Here is a 20079-nt window from a genome sequence, read left to right as displayed (position 1 = left end):
ATTAAAAACCTGGACTGTCCAGGTGAATCCCAGACAGGTGACAACCCTAGTGCTTCTCTTTGCAATGCAGTCAGATCATGGCTGGTCGGAGGGGTCAGCAGGGTGCTGTACACGGCTTCCTGAAAACCTCACTGCACCCGGCCTCAGTACTCTTCTCTAGAGCCCTCATCCTTGTGGAAGCAGGAGGAGGAGGAGGAGGAGTTATATAAATATTAAAAGCCTCCTGATATGCCACATTTGGCATGTAATTTTTTTGGGGGAGGAGCGGGTACCCTGTTTTTATGGACACCCAGCTTCCACTTCTTCCCTGGTGCAGTGGCACCGGAAGGAAGATCATTTCCCCCCTCCCTCCCTGCAATCTTCTGGGACACTTCTCAGGTCCCAGAAGATTGGCTGAACATTCACAGCTTGCAGTGGGGATCCCGCATGCACGCCCGAATGTGAAGCCACAGCCAGGGGTCCACAGTAACAATTCCGGTGACGCAGAGAGGAGCGGGGCTCCATGCGCCCACATCGCTGTACCGCAGGATAGGTGAGTGTCTGATTATTAAGAGTCAGCAGCAACACTTTTTGTACCTGCTGACTTTTAAATTGGTGGAGCTCCACTTTAATGAGTGTATGTCAGTCTGGAGGAGTGGGTGTTCCTAGGCAGGCTGTATTTGAATGCATACCATCAGTGGCGGTTAGTGTTTTGTTTTTGGTGGGGTGGCGAAAAACAACTTAGCGGTTCGGGTCACGGTGCCCTAACCCCCCCCCCCCCCCCCGGGTCGTTCAGTCAGTAGTCAGGGCCCCGCACGTACCCCAGTGCTCTGGGTTTCGGGAGATTCTCTCCGGGCTGCGGGTGGCTACTTCCTCGCTTCCCCTGCGTCTCCTCTCTCCTCCTCCCGGTGGCAAATCCGATCAGATCTCCTTTCTTCCAATTGGGTGAGGGGTCTCAGGACCCACTTTCTGTTTGGCAGAAAGGAGAATCAGTGTTACTATAGCGAATATTCATTCGCTATTGTCACACAACTGGGTGGGCTTTGGGCGCAGTGCTCTGCACCCAAGCTCACCCTTTTTTGAAGCCTATTAGAGCCTCTAATCATGTGCTTAACCTCTTCAGCCCTGGAAGATTTTACCCCCTTCCTGACCAGAGCACTTTTTGCGATTCGGCACTGCGTCGCTTTAACTGACAATTGCATGGCCATACGACGTTGCACCCAAACAAAATTGACGTCCTTTTTTTTCTCACAAATAGAGCTTTCTTTTGATGGAATTTGATCACCACTGCGGTTCTTATTTTTTCACTATAAACAAAAAAACAGTGACAATTTTGAAAAAAAAAGCAATATTTTTTACTTTTTCCTATAATAAATATCCTCCAAAAATATATAAAAATCCAAATTTTTTCCTCAGTTTAGGCCGATATGTATTCTTCCACATATTTTTGGTAAAAAAAAAATGAAAAATCGCAAAAACCGTATATTGATTGGTTTGAGCAAAAGTTACAGCGTCTACAAAATAGGGGATAGTTTTATGCCATTTTTATTATAACTTTTTTTTCTTTTTATTAGTAATGGCAGTGATCTGCAATTTTTATCGTGACTGCGACATTATGGCGGACACATCGGACACCTTTGACACTATTTTGGGACCATTGTCACTTATACAGCGATCAGTGTTATAACAATGCATTCATTACTGTGTACATGACATTGGCAGGGAAGGGGTTAAACACTAGGGGGCAATCAAGGGGTTAAGTGTGCCCCTTATGGAGAGGCTGCCACTGCATACCACGCTAAAGCTGGCCATGCATTATACAATTTTCTTTTTCAATTTCCTTTAGATTTACTTTCAGTTTAGGTGTGACCCCATATTATATGGTTTTGGAAAATCTAAAGGAAAATTGATAGCCCTCTAGTTAAACACTAGGGGCCGATCAAGGGGTTAAGTGCACCCCTTATGGACAGGCTGCCACTGCATACTACCCTAAAGCTGGCCATACATTATACAATTTTCTTTTTCAATTTCCTTTAGATTTACTTTTCGTCTAAGTGTGACCCCATAGTATATAATTTTGGCAAATCTAAAGGAAAATAGATCACCTCCTAATTAAACACTAGGGGGCGATAAAGGGGTTTTGTTCACAAGCGAAGTTCTACGTCAAGTGAGGATGACGACTGAGGAGACAACAACGCGATTGATGATGGGGGGGAGGGATTTACGTACGCAAAATCGCTCAGCAGCAATGTGTATAAATAGCAGGCGGTATGCTGAATGTATTGGCGGCGTCATGAATAAAGATGAGGGACAAGAATGCAAGGCGGTGTTAATTTAAATCAGCCTCTCAAGCAACACTCGAGCTTGTAACACAAGGGTGGCACTGTTGTCACTGAATATTTCAAACGCTAAGAAGGATCGGGAAACACGCGTAAACTCAATGGGGCGTTTAACTCTTCGCTTGTTGCTCTGTTATTTCTGCCAAATGGTGTGCTACTGAGAAACTTTGACCTTAAAGGGAACTGGTCATCAGTGAGCATTTGTATTCATCTAAATCTCCACTCTTTATATCTTACAGAGGCTCAGCATTATTTCTCAGGGATGGCTTCTTTTACAAAATTTGCTTCTATTCTCTCCAGATCCAGAATGGGAAGCTGTAAGGAGCCCACAGGGGCTTTCCAATCTCTTGTCTGAGCTCAATTCTGAACAGACACTTAGGCTGGATTCACACCTATGCATTTTTAGTGCATTTTGCAGATTTGCACTACAGAACGTGTTCCATAGGAAACCATGGTAAATGGGCTGCAAAATGCAAAAAGCACTAAAAAGGCATAGGTGTGAATCTAGCCTTAAAGCGGAGTTCACCCTGAATTTTTTTTTTCAGAACCAAAACCTATTAAAAAAATTTTGGAGGACTTTTTTTTTTATACTTACAAAAATCGCCCTGTTGCTATGTAGTCCTCCTAATCTGCCACTTCCTGGTCCGCGGAGCTCCACGTCACTTCCTCCCTCGCCTGTGCTCCTGGGAAATGAGGTGTCATCATTTCCCAGGAGTCTGTGGGCAGTACTATGATGTTGCCATAACAACAGGGCAGGACCTTCCTCCGTCGCTGCCCCGTTGTTACGGCAACTTTAGAAACAATCGGCGCTGCGGCCGGTGAATTGCGCATGCGCGAGATCAATAGGTGCATGCACCTCTCCAAAGCTAATCCAGGAAGAGATCGCTATTGGGCTTCACATGCCCACAATCATGATGGCAATGGCCAAAACTGGAGGCAGAAAAAGATTCAGTAAGAAATGTAGATTTTTGCTAAATTGATCATGATCATTGTATACTTATTTTTGTATTTCATTAGTAATAATGCTAGGATTAATTTAAAAATAATTATAATTTGCCGGAACTCTGCTTTAAATAAACTGTTAAGTGATAGTTGTGTGTGCTGTTATTTAGTTGCATTCTCTCCCTGTCTGAACAAATACAGCAACTCAATGTCGGCCGGTGAATTGCGCATGCGCGAGATAGATAGGTGCATGCTGGTTACCCAGCATACACCTCTCCAAAGCTAATCCAGGAAGAGATCTCGATTGGGCTTCACATGCCCACAATCGTGATGGCAACGGCCACAACAGGAGGCAGAAAATATTCAGTAAGAAATTTATATTTTTGCAAAATCGATCATGATCATTGTATACTCGTTTTTGTATTTCATTAGTAATAATACTAGGATCAATAAAAAAAAAAATTTGCCGGAAATCTGCTTTAAAAAAACTGATAAGTGATAATTGTGTGTACTGTTATTTAGTTGTATTCTCTCCATGTCTGAACAAATACAGCAACTCAGTGTCAGGCAGTAAGACCCCTATAGGAGCTGACACATCACTTGTCTCTGTTCAGGGCTGATAATTGATATTCTGCATAGCTCCCAACTGTCCCTGATTTTGAGGGCCTGTCCCTGATTTGGAGCCATGTCGCTCTGTCCCTCATTAATCCTCATTTGTCCCTCATTTTGGTCTGATCTATATAGTTGTATATAAAATGCACTTTTTAGCTTTCAAAAAGTGTTTCCCAGCGCTAAACTTTTCATCCAATTTCTAAATTTCTGCATTTGTACATTTTAAAAGCCAATATAAAGGAACAGTAGTGGTAAAAAAAAAAAAAAGCCCTTGTGGATTTAATTAACTTTTTTTTGGTTAATTCTCCTTTAAGGGGGTGTGGAAGGGGGCGTGTCCTATGCCTACATATGTTTGCTAGTAGGCGTCCCACATTCCCATCTCAAAGTGTTGGGAGGTATGTATTCTGTCCAAGCTGCTGGAGGAGGAAGAAACTGTCAGTTAATCAGGTGGAGTACTGTACTGTGTTAGCCATCAATTAATGCAGAAAGTCTGGCTGGCTAACTTAACCCCTTCAGCCCCGGAAGGTTTGGCTGCTGAATGACCAGGCCATTTTTTGCGATTCAGCACTGCGTCGCTTTAACTGACAATTGCGCGCCCGTGCGACGTTGTACCCAAACAAAATTGACATATTTTTCCCACTAAAACCTTTTGGTGGTATTTGATCACCTCTGCGGTTTTTATTTTTTGTGCTATAAACAAAAAAAGAGTGAAAATTTTGAAAAAAAACACATTATTTTGTACTTTTTGCTATAATAAATATCCTCATTTTTATAAAAAAACGTTTCAGTCCGATATGTATTCTTCTACATATTTTTGGTAAAAAAAAAAAAACAATAAGCGTTTATTGATTGGTTTACGCAAAAGTTATAGAGTCTACAAAATAGGGGATAGGTTTATAGCATTTTTATTATTTTTTTTACTTTGCGATTTTTAATCATGACTGCGACATTATGGCGGACACATCGCACACTTTTGACATATTTTTGGGAACAATGTACTTTATACAGCGATCAGTGCTATAAAAATGTATTGATTACTGTAAAAATATCACTGGCAGGGAAGGGGTTAACACTAGGGGGCGATCAAGGGGTTAACTGTGTGTGTTTCTAGCTGTAGGGGGAGGGGGCTGACCTAGAGGAAGTGGGAAGGGGGGGGGGGGGAATGGACTCTATGACTAAAAGCACACAATTAACACATAAACATTAGCTAGGCACACATGTAACCCTTTGATCACCATAGATGTTTAACCCCTTCCCAGCCTGTCATTAGTACAATTGTAGTTCGTATTTTTAGCACTGACCACTGTATTAGTGTCACTGGTTGCCGCAAAGTGTTAGTTAGTGTTAGATAGGCCGCCGCAATATCACACTCCAGCTATAAGTAGCTGATCGCCGCCGTTACTGAATTACAAAATACATTTTCAAAAATTCCATAAATATATCCCATAGTTTGTAGAGGCTATAACGTTTGTGTAAACCAGTCAACGCTTATTGTTTTTTTTTTTGTTTTTACCAAAAACATGTAGCAGAATGCATATTGGCCTAAATTTATGAAGAAATTTGATTTTTTCATTGGATATATTTTATAACAGAAAGTTCTGATGAACAGGTGCCAAATGTGGACCCGGAGGAATCGGATAAGCGAACATTCCACTTTTTGGTGGAACTCCGCTTTAAGCTAGCCAATTAAGCGTATCGTTTTATTTCCAAACTTTCTACATGAATTGATGGCTGACGCAGTACAGCACTCTGCTGATTAACTGACAGTTTTATCCTCCTTCAGCAGTCTGGACAGAATTTCAATTATCAGAGCTAAACAAGAGACAGGGGATGGGTCAGCCTCAATAGGGTTTTGCAGCCTGAGTTGCTATGTCTGCTCTGACAGGGAGAGAATACAACCAAATAACAGCACACATAGCTAATGCTGAAAGGTAAGTCTTGCAGTCTCAGATTTTTCCTGTAGTGTGAGCTACAAATAAACCTGGGCTTCAAATGAATAATGCAGAGCAAATCAATAGGATCATTTTACGCCTGTTTCACACGGGCTTCAGCTTGTATAACACCAGCGTGAACAGTAAGCTATGACAAAGCATTTTCAGAGCTTTCAGCTAGCTTTTTTAAAGCTCCAGTTTGTAAATGTTGAACACAGATCCTAATGTGAGTACTGATTGCCACTTTAAACAAGCTGCTAGCAGGCTTCCGCACTTCTTGAAGCTTATTAAAAGCTTGCTAGCAGCTTGTTTAAAGTGGCAATCAGCACTCCCATTAGGATCTGTGTTCAACATTTTTCAAACTGGAGCTGACTTTAAAAGCTTCAACAAAGCTTGCTGAAAGCTCTGCAAATGCTTTGTCAAAGCTTGCTGTTCACACTGCTCCTTTACAAGCTGAAGCCTGTGTGACATAAGCCGCAGGGTCCAGTAAAGCATTCCAATGTGGTGTGTTAGCGCACATGCGATAACATACATCATGGCATGTGTTAATGTGTTTTGTGTTAAGGCAGGTCATTCATTATAAATGGGCTGTCAATTCACCACAATGGATACAAAATACATGCCTCATTTTTTCGAAACACAACAGACAGTATGTGGGAGGGGGGGGGTAACAAACACTGCTGCGGCCCATGCTGCTCATCGATACGCACCCACCACCATGATGTTGAACTCAAATCCGTGTTTCATGGCCTTGCGCTTCATCTGGTCCAGCACCGAGTCGATCCCCACATAGCCGAAGGGCTCCCGGCCCAGCTCATCGCATATCTTGGCCTCCATGCCGTCTTCTACTGCCGGGGCCAGGATCACCTCTTCCATCGGGCTGCCGACGCTCTCCGGTCTGGGGCTGTGATCGAAATCTGCAGGAAAGAGGAAGACCCTTGTCACTGGAGGAGCACTGAGACTTATCAGCAATAAAAAAGGAGAAATGTGAAAAAAGAAATAACGGCTGAGGGAGTGTTAACCCTTTGTTCCCGGCACTGCTGAACTGTTCTTCAATACGTGAAGCCAAGCTATAGACCAAATCCCGAAAACTGATATTGGAAGGTTTTGATTGTCTGTTCAGCCAATGCAAGCTGATTTCTAAGAACTAATGTAAAACCTTAACTTAGCCACCAATTCAAATTCAAATTTAATTTTCCAAATTCTGATTCCAAGAACTACCCATCATCAAAGACATTTTGGAACCACCACTAGGGGTCCATCCTTTATCTCAGCATTAATGGTACGCTCCATACTTAGAATTGGACAGTACAGTGGTTTTGTGATTAGCACTACTGCCTTGCAGCACCAGGATCCCCGCTTTGAACCTTGTGCCTACAATATCTTTTTTTGGCCCTGATGAAGATAAGGGGGGATTCCGAGCCCACCAAAATGCGTTGGCTGTTACAAAATAAAAATCTTTCAAAAGGTCTCTATGTACAAGCTGGGGTGGCCCTCCCATCCTTTCAAAACTTCAATAAACTCCTCTGGGGGTCCAGCAAGACCCCACAGTTGCTGGGGAGCAGCCTCTCTAGGACCATAAACCGCATCTCCATAAGGTTCAGCACTCCTACGTGACAAAGATTGAACCTTGGGCACGTCACTATCTGCATGGAGTTAGCATGTTCACCCTGTGCTTGTAAGGGCTTGCTCTAGGTTTTTGGCTTCCTCCAAAGACATACTGGTAATTGACCCACATTCTGCATACCAGGCCCAGGCCCCTGCAAATGAGGAGGGTTGAGAAAAGGTCCAGTGACCTACGAAAAATTGGGCAAGAACATTTTATGGAAAAGGATCTCATGCGTATCATGCATGGTGCCCAGTAGAAATGAGTTTAGGCGTGTTTGGCTCCTTGGTCAATCATAAATGGGAGATGCAATGTCCGCGGGGTGGGGAGTGTCTTGGTCACCTATGATCGGCCCAGTATAGATGACAACTACCTGGCGGGATCGCTCAGGCGGGTTTGCACTTAGGACAGTGATGGCAAATCTTGGCACCCCAGATGTTTTGGAACTACATTTCCTATGATGCTCATGCCCTCTGCAGTGTAGTTGAACATCATGGGCAGTGTAGTTCTAAAACATCTGGGGGTGCCAAGGTTCGCCATCACTGCACTAAGATCTGGTTACTTCAGAGCTCATCCCTAGTGCCCAGTGAACTAGCCCACAGAACTGAGAGTAAAAGTATTCTCGCGCCTACCAATGTGTCCTAAAACTAGTGGGGTTGCAGCAAAACACCGGCAGGGGTATACACCCTCCCCAGATTAAGTGATAGTGATTAAGAAATGGTGTTGCGCTCCGACTACTTAGATCTAATTAAATTAACATGTACTCAAGTGACAACCAAAACAGAAATAAACTAAAATGTGAAACTGCATGTTTAAATAAGCTCAGACAATGTGCATAAATATTAAAGTGCAATAAACCAGGTCACATTGTGCGCTTGACAAAAAACTTGATATGAAAAATCCTCTATAGATGACAGTGAGATGATATTAAGTATATATCCAAATATATAAATGATATGAAAAAAAAAAAAAAAAAAAAAAAAAAAAAATAAAAAAAAAAAAAAACAAAAAAAAAAAAAAAAAAAAAAAAAAAAAAAAAAAAAAAAACACAACTGAGTGTCGTTATAAAAGTGCAAAACAGATCAAAGAATACACAAAATACTAATAATCCATGTGTAGTGTATCACGTGTCTGAACAAAATACTAATAGTCCATAAGCAGTGAAATGTGTGTTTGAGCAAAAATTCCAAAAACAAAAATAAGGTGAACTATAGTTATATGGAGAGCATATCCATTTAGTGATAAAATGCGTCCATTTGATGATCAACAAGGCAGTATCCTGCGTGCTCCAAAAGCAGGGGGTGGATTCCACCAGTGCTCCTATGCGTATAATATCCTCACACTAGGTGCAGTAATTACCTTACCTTACTGCTGTAAGGTAAACAGCATTTCCAAAGTGACGCTTGTTGTCCAATGTAGGTTCAGTAGGTGATGTAATCCTGGACTCTCATTCACCATGGGCACGTTGTAACATGCAGAGAAAGCAAGGGGAACACTCCAATAGTGAAGTACGTATTCACAATTTATTGGGTATAAAACGAAGGTAAGGTACTCACATTTAAAACAATAATAAAAGCACAACTTAAACGAACGCGTGTCACGTTCGCGCTTCCGGACGTCACTTCCGGTGTCCTTACTGGCCAATTGTGTTCCTGGAACACAATTGGCCAGTAAGGACACCGGAAGTGACGTCCGGAAGCGCGAACGTGACACGCGTTCGTTTAAGTTGTGCTTTTATTATTGTTTTAAATGTGAGTACCTTACCTTCGTTTTATACCCAATAAATTGTGAATACGTACTTCACTATTGGAGTGTTCCCCTTGCTTTCTCTGCATGTTACAACGTGCCCATGGTGAATGAGAGTCCAGGATTACATCACCTACTGAACCTACATTGGACAACAAGCGTCACTTTGGAAATGCTGTTTACCTTACAGCAGTAAGGTAAGGTAATTACTGCACCTAGTGTGAGGATATTATACGCATAGGAGCACTGGTGGAATCCACCCCCTGCTTTTGGAGCACGCAGGATACTGCCTTGTTGATCATCAAATGGACGCATTTTATCACTAAATGGATATGCTCTCCATATAACTATAGTTCACCTTATTTTTGTTTTTGGAATTTTTGCTCAAACACACATTTCACTGCTTATGGACTATTAGTATTTTGTTCAGACACGTGATACACTACACATGGATTATTAGTATTTTGTGTATTCTTTGATCTGTTTTGCACTTTTATAACGACACTCAGTTGTGTTTTTTTTTTTTTTTTTTTTTTTTTTTTTTTTGTTTTTTTTTTATTTTTTTTTTTTTATTTTTTTTTTTTTTCATATCATTTATATATTTGGATATATACTTAATATCATCTCACTGTCATCTATAGAGGATTTTTCATATCAAGTTTTTTGTCAAGCGCACAATGTGACCTGGTTTATTGCACTTTAATATTTATGCACATTGTCTGAGCTTATTTAAACATGCAGTTTCACATTTTAGTTTATTTCTGTTTTGGTTGTCACTTGAGTACATGTTAATTTAATTAGATCTAAGTAGTCGGAGCGCAACACCATTTCTTAATCAGCCCACAGAACTGCCAAAAGTCAGATATGACTGACTGGAAACCACCCACAGATACTTAGAATTACCATTAACATCTGAATCCATTAACTAAATATTCTTCTTATTTGTGGAGTAACACTACAAACAGTTCCTGCCAGTTGGTAGGAGCATAGGTGTGCGCAACCTATTGCATTAGGGTGTGCACCCTTATATGTATGTATGTGTCTACCTACATACATATTAATTATATATATATGGCCCCGACACATTGCTCTCCTGCTGCCACGCAAAGCGATAATGCTAATGCGCCCAGGCACATCCGGCACACCCTGTGCGCATGCCTATGGGTCAGAGTCCGTGTAGTACATTGGAATCTACTTTGAGATATCTCTCCTTCTCTGCCTATGCCTAGACCCAGGAGACATTATTGAAGAAAACAGAGATGTTCTTGGTTTTCCAAAAAGACCAAAAATGCCTTTAAAAGTTTATTACAAGCACAGGCTTTCACCAAATATTCTCTGAACATAAGGAAAATCTCTACCAGCGAAGGTTGGGTGAAAGTCACATTCACTGCTTTATAAGTAAAGGTTGCATAAGGTCACATAAAGGCTTGACCTTATGTGACATTATGAGGGCTACTTAAAAAAAAAAAAATTGCTGTGTGAATGTGTGCATTCACACAGCCACCACAAATAATCCCGGCATTTAGCTTAACATGTTAATATTTTATATATACTGTGTACATACACAGTATATATATATATATATATATATATTTATTATAATATAATATATTATATTATAATATAATAATAATAATAAATATAACTCGTTAAAATAATATAATATAATCTTAGGATGGTCAGCTCCATCTAGTGGCCATAATGCAATATTTTCCTGAAATACTTCAATCAGGAAAATACTGCAATATGGCCACTAGATGGAGCCTATGGTCATATGAAATAAACATATGAGGCAAAAATATGGGGACTATTTATGACACTGTGGTATTTGCACATCATTTTTGTGCAAATGCCACAGTGTCTTGAGACATTTGCACATCATTTTTTTTTTTTCTAAACAGACCTCTATGTGTTTGTAATAAACTCCTTTTTGGGGAAGAGGAGAGGAAGGTAAGAGCAATAATAAAATGCAGATCAAAAATGATGTGTACAGAAACTAGAGATGCACCGATATCGGTTTTGTACCGGTGAGTGGTCCAGTGGTACTCCCCTGATACCAATTAGCGATACCTTCGCACTGCAATTTGAGCCCATACTAAATAAATGGGCTCAAATCGCACTGCAAAGAATCACATGTGGTTTCCCGCACCGCGTCAGTGGGAACTCAGTGCTCTTTGACAAGCCTGGGGTCACACAAGAGCGGTGTGGGAAACTGCATGCGATTCAGGCAGGAATCTCACCACATTCCTGTTCAAATCACATACAATTTTTTTTTTTTTTTGCAGTGCAATTTTATCCTATTTGTTTTGTATGGGCTCAAATCGCACTGCAAAGGTATCGGCTTTAGGTATCAGAGCATTGCACAAGTACTCGTGCAAATGCTTAATATCAGCACCAATACCAATACTGGTATCAGTATCAGTGCAGCCCTAACAGTAATCCTTACCAACCATAGATTTAGGGGTCTATTTAGTTGCACAAATGTCAAAAGCATTCATGCAAGTTAAATATGAACTGCAGTCTGCTCACATCATTTGTAATAAAGACCTCTTTGCCATTCTGAAGCTCCTACCACTTTGCATCTTATTTTTTATATATACTGTGATTCTGTACTTGCCAAATATGCTGCATAAATCTCCCTCCACTGAGTCTGGCTGCAGCCATTTTAACTGTGGGTAGCCGAAGCTGCTGCCTGTTCACTTCCTGGATTTACACAGACACACAGAGGCACACCTCCAGCTCTGCAGCTCTCATTGGCCCTCTTAAGACTCACTCCCCTCCCCTTCCTGGCAAAGAGAGAGAGAGAGCTGTGCATGATGTCATAAGCCTAGGCTTTTTCCCAGACAAGAAACAGGAAGTGGGCTGTATAAAGTATTTTCTGGCAGAAAAAAAAAAAGTTAAATCAACAAGGGTAGAAGATTTACTAGATGGAAAAAAATGAAAAAATGACTGAAGTTGCACTTTAAGTAAAAGGTCCTGTAATTTTTCTGAGATGAAGGATTGTATCGTCAGCTCCCTCTAATGGCCAAAATGTAGTATTTTTTTTATTAAATACATCAATGACAAAGCTATACTGCATTTTGGTCACTAGATGGAGTTGACAGTACAGACCTTAAAGCGGAATTGCACCCAAAAGTTGTACCCCCCCCCCCCGGTGCCACAATAAAGTGGGGTACCCCCTAAAAAAAAAAAATTAAAAGTCAGCAGCTACAAATACTGCAGCTGCTGGCTTTTAATAATCGGACACTTACCTGTCCCGGGTTCCAGCGATGCGGGGGAACGAAGCCCCCCCCTCGCTCCCCGCTCCGCTCGCGGCGCCGTCATGCATACTGTGGGCACCCGGCTGTGGCTTCACAGCCGGGCACCCACTGCGCATGCGCGAGCGGCGCAGGGCGCCGTGATACGCCGTACAGTCACCTGGGACACGTGACAGGTCCCAGGTGAATGTGCGGCGCGAGGGGAAGTGATGTCACCAGCCCGGGCAATGAAGAAGGCAGACTACGAGGGACCCCCTAGCAACCGGTATTTAGAGGTGAGTAAAAAATTTTTTTTTTGCCAATTATTTTTTTGGGATTTTTTTTAAGAATTTTAAGTAGTTTTATTTTTTGGGGGGCAACTCCACTTTCAGCACCTTTCGGGGGGGGGGGCAGGATACCTGTTTTTCACAGGTATCCTGATCCCACTTCCGCAATGCCTCAGCCACGGGTATTGACGTCACCGCCCGGTCTCCCTCCTCCTTCCCCAGCCGCTGGGCCAGTAGGAGAGAGGAGCGGAGCCTCGCGCATGCGCAGTAGGGTTCCCCCTGTGCAGCCATAAAAGGTTTCACTGCCAGGTTCACTTACTTGCAATGGTGGCGGCAGCACCCGACAGCTAATGGAGCTGGACTCCAGGACAGGTAAGTGTCCGATTATTAAAAGTCCGCAGCTTCAGTATGTGCAGCTGCTGGCTTTTCATTTTTGCAGCGGTGGGCGGACCTCCGCTTTAATCTCTTAGAGAAAATACAGGAAAACTCACATGAATGCTTCTGACATTCGTACAACAAATGTTTTATAAACTGATCCCTATGTGTTAGCTAACTCCAATAAGCTAAATTCTGATTGGCAGCTATAGATAACTGCCCTCTGCATATCCTTGTCATCATTTGTGTGGTTGGGAGATTAAAGGGCTACCTGGCAACTACGTCTGTGGTCCTTATAGTAGATGTCAATCCAATCACCAAGGCCCTATTTTACACCGATACATTTGTCCTGCGTTTTTACCTTGCAAGAAAAATGCAAAAAAATAAAAATAAAAAAGGTTTCCCTTTAAATCCTATGGGACTCCCACCGCTGCGCTGTGGGTGCGGTGCGTTTGGAAAAGTCCTGCATGCTGCATCTTTGGTGCGGCTTTGAAACCTGAACCAAAAACGCAGATTGAAATGAATCAAAATTGAGGCAAAATCGCGGGGTTAAAAAATCGCAGTAAAAATGCACTGTCATTTTTCACAGGTGCAGGCAACCCAAAAACGCCTAGGCGATTTGAATTGAGGGCGGAATCGCCACGATTCTGCCCGCGATTCCAAATCGCAGCAAAATGGGGGGGGGGGGGGGCACATTTCCGATGTCATTACTTCTTAATGGCTCCTCGATCGCGGTGCAATTTCGATCACAACACACAGAAAGAAGCTCCTGCTCCTTTTTGGACGACAAGCTTTGCGCGTTGTGATTTTGCCGCAATTACAGCGTGATTTATCGTGGCAAAATTGCACCGCGATTGGGGTGGCATTAAGAAGTGATGGCATCACAAATGTGTCCCCCGATTTTGACACACTTTGGAATCGCGGGCAGAATCATGTTGATAAGCTGTAACGTTGTTTAATGTCATTTCAAAAGTTGTTTTCCATCTGCTTAAAGGAAATGGTTGAAAAAGGCACCAAGATACAACAAAGGATGAAAAAAAAAAAAAAAAAACATATTTTATGAAAAAATAAAAATAAATGATACACAGTATCTATTTATAGCCTTTTAACACATTTTTCGAATGGAATCCATTTATAAAATGTGTGAATCTGGTGTGAAAGTTGTGTGAAAATTTATAAGCAGATCCCACAGTGTATTAGCAAACTAGGGCTCGTCACATGTGGCAACCCGTAAATCACTTTTCAGAGGGGTGGGGGGTTGACAGGTGACTGAGAGGTGATATGTCGCCTCCTCACTGCCTGTTTTAACCATAAAAAGGCCAAATCCCCGCCCGTACCTGGTGGTCGCGGCATGGCATCATTAGCTTTCACCCCTTTGCTGCCACTGCTGAATGCATTGCATTAGCTGTACTGGAGGGCAGGTGAGACATCAATAAAATAAAAAAAGCGTAAGAAAAAAAAAATAACAATATACGTGTCGGGCCATTGGAGGGCAGGTGAGACATCAGGGGTTTAAAAGACTCCTGATGTCCCATTAAAGAGAATCTGTCAACTAAAAAAATAAAAAAAACACATAATATGATGAAAAATAAAGTTAAAATAAAAAAAATTAAATAACACTCAAGCACTCAACCCCCCCCCCCCCCAAAAAAGTTGAGCCCCCCCCCACCCCACATACACAGACGTATGAATGTAAATATATGTGTCGGGGGGCACCTATGTACGAAAATATCAATTGTCATGTTACATCACTGTACACACCAGAATGAGAGCGATAATTCTAGGACCATTATTCACGGTTAACTCTAAACTGATGACCTGGAAGGGCTTTTAAAGCGTTGCCTATAAAAAAATATAAGGTACCATAAGTTGGTCACTGTTACACGGCGCATTAAACCTTACTATGTTGGGTATCTATTTTCTCGTGCCATCTCATCTTTTATATTCCACAAAAAAATTGGGTATTATATTGTGTCTGTGTGCCTTACAATTAACTTTAGTGCATTTTTTTTTTTACCAAAAACGTTCAATTTCATAAACTGTTGCGCTAATATCGTGAGACATAAAAAAACAAAACTACCACTATTTTATTCTGCTTTCAGAAAATATATAATGTTTGTTGGGGGGGGTTTACGTAATCTTCAGGCCTAAAGCGATTTCTTTAAAACACGCATGCACAAAAACACGCAAAGATGGCTCTGGCAGTGACGGGGTTCGTGTGTCACGTTCGGTGCTGGTAATGCCCACCGAATGCAACAGATGTTGCGGGTGCGCAACATCCCACCGGCGACATTTGTACAGCCCTGAGTGGCTGCATGTCTGATAAAACCACGTCTTAACCGCCTGCTCTTCCTGAGAACTGACCGCACATCTGAATGAGTCCCAAGTGTCATCCAGGTGGGGTTCACAGCTATGTTAATGCCCGGTACCGCGCTTACTTAGGCGCACCGCGTCCCCGGAGATTGTGTTAAAACGCCAGCCAGTACGAGAAACTTCCAAAACAGTTTATAAATGGTTGTGGCATATCCTGACCAACTGGCGCCGACTACCCGGTAAGACCCTCCAATAGAACCTTCTACTTGCTGTAAGTAGACCCTTGTTGGTAACCCAAAGCACAAAGGCAGCCACAAAAGTCTTGGAAGGCTCAGTCCACTCCTTTGGTGGAGTCCGAATTTCCAGATGGTGGATGGTTGGCCCACCAACTTCTCTTGGACTCCAATATGGCAATTTCCGTGTTCCCAGGTCCACCACAGGACCAGTTTGGCTGCCAGCCTCCAAAAGACTTTTGAGGACCCTGCGAGTGGCCCTCAACATGAACATCTACCAGTAAATATCAGCCTTGAGTGGAGCGACCCTTTGGAATATTCTCGGTTAATCGGAGACGGCGTTCGTACCCCCCCCCCCCGATAAACTGAAAACGTCTTACGCCCCCCTCAGCGGGGTGGTAAAAAACGCGATTCATCTTTATCTCAGGCGTCCATGCCAACGTGCTTCCCTCACTCCCCGCGTACGTACCTGCTAATCACACCGACAGATAGGGGGGAACGGCCGTCCTCCTCAACAACGGCATCCAGCCCCCCCTGGACCCCCGCGTCTCCGGTGTGCCAGCTCCAGAAAAATCAGGCGATTCCTAAGCAAGGGTGGAGGGGTACGTGCACCTTGTGGCATTCAAAGTGGTCTCTCTCTCTCTCTCTCTCTCATCCCCGCTCTATTGAAGCCCCCCCACCGGGAGGAGACAACAAAGACAGTCCCTACGTTATAGGCACACGTGACCTGAATTGGAAATAATAACCCTTTAGGAGCCAATGGGGATTCTAAAAGACAGAAGAAAAGGGTCCTCCCCCCTCCGAAAAGCAACTTTCCAAGGAACTCGCCAAGAAAATGCTTGGTAATTATATTAATTACAATCATAGATAATGGGCTGGGCGGCCAGGTGGTGGCGAGAGGGTCTAAGAGGAAATCGAGGGCCCTTCCGTTCAATCCCTGATCGGTACGCAAGGACTTCCTTCAAGTGGAAGATATTTGATCGGAAATGATCGAGTGGTAGAGGTGGCCTTTAAATTAAAATAACAAAAAATAAAATAAAAATCTTTAACGGAACTGAACGCACAAACCGCGAAAGTTTACCGAAAAAAGTAGAACTTTGCATCAATTTATTCTTTAATGTTACAATGTTAAGCAATGGCGTATTTTTCCATAAAAGCGCCACGTCCGTCATTAAAAAAAAACTCCAGTCTGGTAACTTTGCCTAGACTGAGATGATGTCATCAGTCTGCTGCAGGCAGGATGAAGCATTTCCTCAGTCTCCTCCCACGCAGTGATCAGACTACAACATTGTAACTTTGTAGCAAGTCACCAGGGGCGAGGCTGTAGCAGGGGCTGATCTGTGTCAGACAGGATTTATATGATTGAGTCAAAATGTTATTATTTTACTGTAATATAAGGAGACGACGCTCTGGCCTCTTCAAATAAAAGTGTAAACTCCAGCAACGAGCGTCTATTATTTGTTCCAATAAAGCGTTTTATTATATGTAGTCAATAAGTCCAAAAAAAAACAACCTCTTGATCCTGCCAGAAATACAGTGAGCTGATATGTTCCTGTGCTCTCTGCCTGTGTTGACTGTTACCCGTTACATTGTTCCCAGCTATCCCTGTGGACTACAGAACTCCTCTCTAGGATATGGAGATGATCAGAGGTGGAGGTGTTCTGTACTCCATAAATACTTCCTGTCTTAGGGTGAAAAAACTAAACATGGTAACGTGAGTGTTGTCACCCTAGGACAGGAAGTGTGTTATTGGTGGGCCACCCTCAACAGGAATTTGGGACAGCATAAAAAAAAAGGCGACAACTCTGCTCCTCCCAAAACATGGTTCAGTGAGTGTTGTCACCCTAGGGAAGTGTGGTATTAGTGGGCCACCCTCTAACAGGAAGTTGGGTCAGCAAAAAAAGGGTGACAGCTCTGCTCCTCCCTAAACATGGTACTGTGAGTGTTGTCACCCTAGGACAGGAAGTGCGGTATTGATGGGCCACCCTCTAACAGGAAGTTGGGTATCCAGCTGTTGGTGAACATGGTTCAGTGAGTGTTGTCACCAGTGGTGTCGCTAGGGGGTGGCTTTTGGGGCTATAGCCCCGAGTCTCTGTAGGGGTCCCCAAGAGGAGGGGAGGCTCTCTGAGGACCCTGATGTAAATGGGGGGCACTCTGGGGACCCTGATGCAAGGGTGAGGCTCTCTGGGAGACTGATTTAAGGGGGAGGCTCTCTGGGGACCCTGATGTAAGGGGGGCTCTCTGGGAACCTTGATGTAAGTGGGGGGCTCTCTGGGGACCCTGATGCAAGCGGGGCTCTCTGGGGACTCTGATGTAAGGGGGGAGCTCTCTGGGAACCCTAATGTAATTGGGGGGATATATACACACACACACGTATATTACTGTGTATACATGTGTATGCCCACCCAAGCATATGACTTTCTTTACTACACTGCTATGGGCTCTAGCCCCAGATCTTTTGTAGACCTAGCAATGCCCCTGGTTGTCACCCTAGGACAGGAAGTGTGGTATTGATGGGCCACCCTCTAACAGGAAGTTGGCCATCCAGGTGTTGATGAACTGCAAGTCCCATGGGACATGACATTGCAAGACTCTGAAGACCACAGGCGTGACTCTTAAAGGCAGAGGAATGATGGGAATTGTAGTCCCTCTACAGCTAGAAAGTCCTGGTTGAGAGGAAGTCAATTTCGAGATTTAGAACAATAGAAGCATCTTTTGTGAGTTAAGAATACAAACTGGAAGAGAATTTTCTTTTAAAGCAGAGTTTAGTGTCACTTTAAAAGGGATTGTATTTTTTGCTAGAAAATCACTCAGAACCCCCAAACATTATATATAATTATGTAATTATATAGTTTTTTTTTCAGCAGGGACCCTAGAGAATAAAATGGCGGTTGTTGCAATATTTTATGTCACACTGCTGTATTTGCTCAGCGGTCTTTCAAACGCAATTTTTTTTCAAAAATATGCACTTTAGTAAGAAAAAAAAAATAAAAATAAAGTTAGCACATTTTTTTGTTGTATAATGTGAAAGATGATGTTATGCTGAGTAAATAGATACCCAACATGTCAAGCTTTAAAATTGTGCACACTCATGGAATGGCGATGCCTAAAAATCTCCATAGGCGACGATTACATTTTATTTATTTTTTTACAGGTTACCATTTTAAAGTTACAAAGAAGGTCTTGTTCCAGAATTATTGCTCTTGCACTAACGTTTGCGGCGATACCAAACATGTGTGGTTTGAACACGCTTCACATATGCGGGCGCGACTTACGTATGCGTCTGCTTCTGCGCTTTAATTTATTTTTAATTATTGTACTTTTTATTTTTACACTGTCCCTTTAATTTTTTATTAATTTTTTTATCACTTTTATTTCTATTACAAATAATGTAAACATCCCTTGTCCTCTCTATTGAGAGATCTGGGGGTCAAAGAGACCTCAGATCTCTAATTTACCTTTTATAAGCAAAAAAAATAAAAAATAAAATAAAATGTAATTTTTGCCTTTAAAAAAAAATAAAAAATCCTGTCTGTCTGCCCAAGAACAGGAAGTGATGTCAGACGACGCTCTGGTCCTCCAAGGACATAGAGCCGAGTGGGGGGCTATCTTGCCCTCACTTGACTTCCGGCCCAGCCATTGGCCGCACCGCATTGGTTGTGGGGTTACCGACAGCTCCGGTAAGCTCAGAAACCATCGGGAAGCGGCGGGAGGAGGGGGGAGGGGCGGGGCACCTCGCCCGCCACCTATAAAAGTGATCTTGTACATTTACAGTTAGGCGGTAAACAATATTAACCACTTGCCGCCCGCCCTATAGGCAATTGACGGTGGCAAAGTGGTTTCATAATCCTGATCGGACGTCATATGACGTGATCAGGATTATGAGCCGCTGCGCGCCCCCGGGGCGCGCATCGCGGCGATCGTTGTTGCGGGGTGTCAATCTGACACCCTGCAACTATGATCTCGGTAAAGAGTCTCCGACGGAGACTCTTTACCACGTGATCAGCCGTGTCCAATCACGGCTGATCACAGTGTAAATAGGAAGAGCCGGTGATCGGCTTTTCCTCACTCGCGTCTGTCAGACGCGAGTAGAGGAGAGCCGATCGGCTGCTCCTCTGACAGGGGGGGCCTGTGCTGATCGATTATCAGCACAGCCCCCCCCGAGGATGCCCACACTGGACCACCAGGGACGCCACCAGACCACCAGGGAAAAGGTAATCCTCCCTAGACCACCAGGGATGCCAGTCAGCACAATGGATGCCAATCAGTGCCCATAATGGATGCCAATCAGTGCCCACAATGGGCATCACTGATTGGCATGCATTATTGTTTGGCACTGATTGGCATCCATTAGTACAGAATAACACCAATGCCGCCTATGAGTGCCCACCTGTGCCGCCTATGAGTGCCCACCTGTGCCGCCTATGAGTGCCCACCTGTGCCGCCTATCAGTGCCCACCCATGCCCATCTGTGCCGCCT

At 43.2% G+C, this 20079-nt stretch overlaps 1 protein-coding gene and 1 long non-coding RNA gene across 4 annotated transcripts in view; one reads left to right on the top strand and one right to left on the bottom strand.

Moving 5' to 3' along the window:
- Positions 1-20079, bottom strand: part of LOC143924970 (septin-9-like) — a 210797-nt gene that overhangs the window by 24166 nt on the left and 166552 nt on the right. For 2 of the 3 annotated variants that reach the window (XM_077449527.1, XM_077449529.1), the window contains one exon: positions 6514-6720. In XM_077449527.1, coding sequence (XP_077305653.1) covers positions 6514-6720 — 207 coding nt within the window. Of the gene's footprint in view, positions 1-6513; positions 6721-16068; positions 16285-20079 lie in introns of those variants that run through there. The other variant, XM_077449528.1, reaches the window with a different exon arrangement.
- LOC143924972 (uncharacterized) overlaps positions 1-20079 on the top strand; it is a 147140-nt gene that overhangs the window by 8576 nt on the left and 118485 nt on the right. The gene's annotated exons all lie outside the window — the stretch shown is intronic.

Source organism: Lithobates pipiens, unplaced genomic scaffold, assembly GCF_037356315.1.
Source record: "Lithobates pipiens isolate NorthernLeopardFrog02 unplaced genomic scaffold, aLitPip1_a1.2 Scaffold_22, whole genome shotgun sequence".
In the NCBI taxonomy this organism is placed as follows: domain Eukaryota; kingdom Metazoa; phylum Chordata; class Amphibia; order Anura; family Ranidae; genus Lithobates; species Lithobates pipiens.
This window is presented reverse-complemented; position numbering and strand designations above follow the sequence as displayed.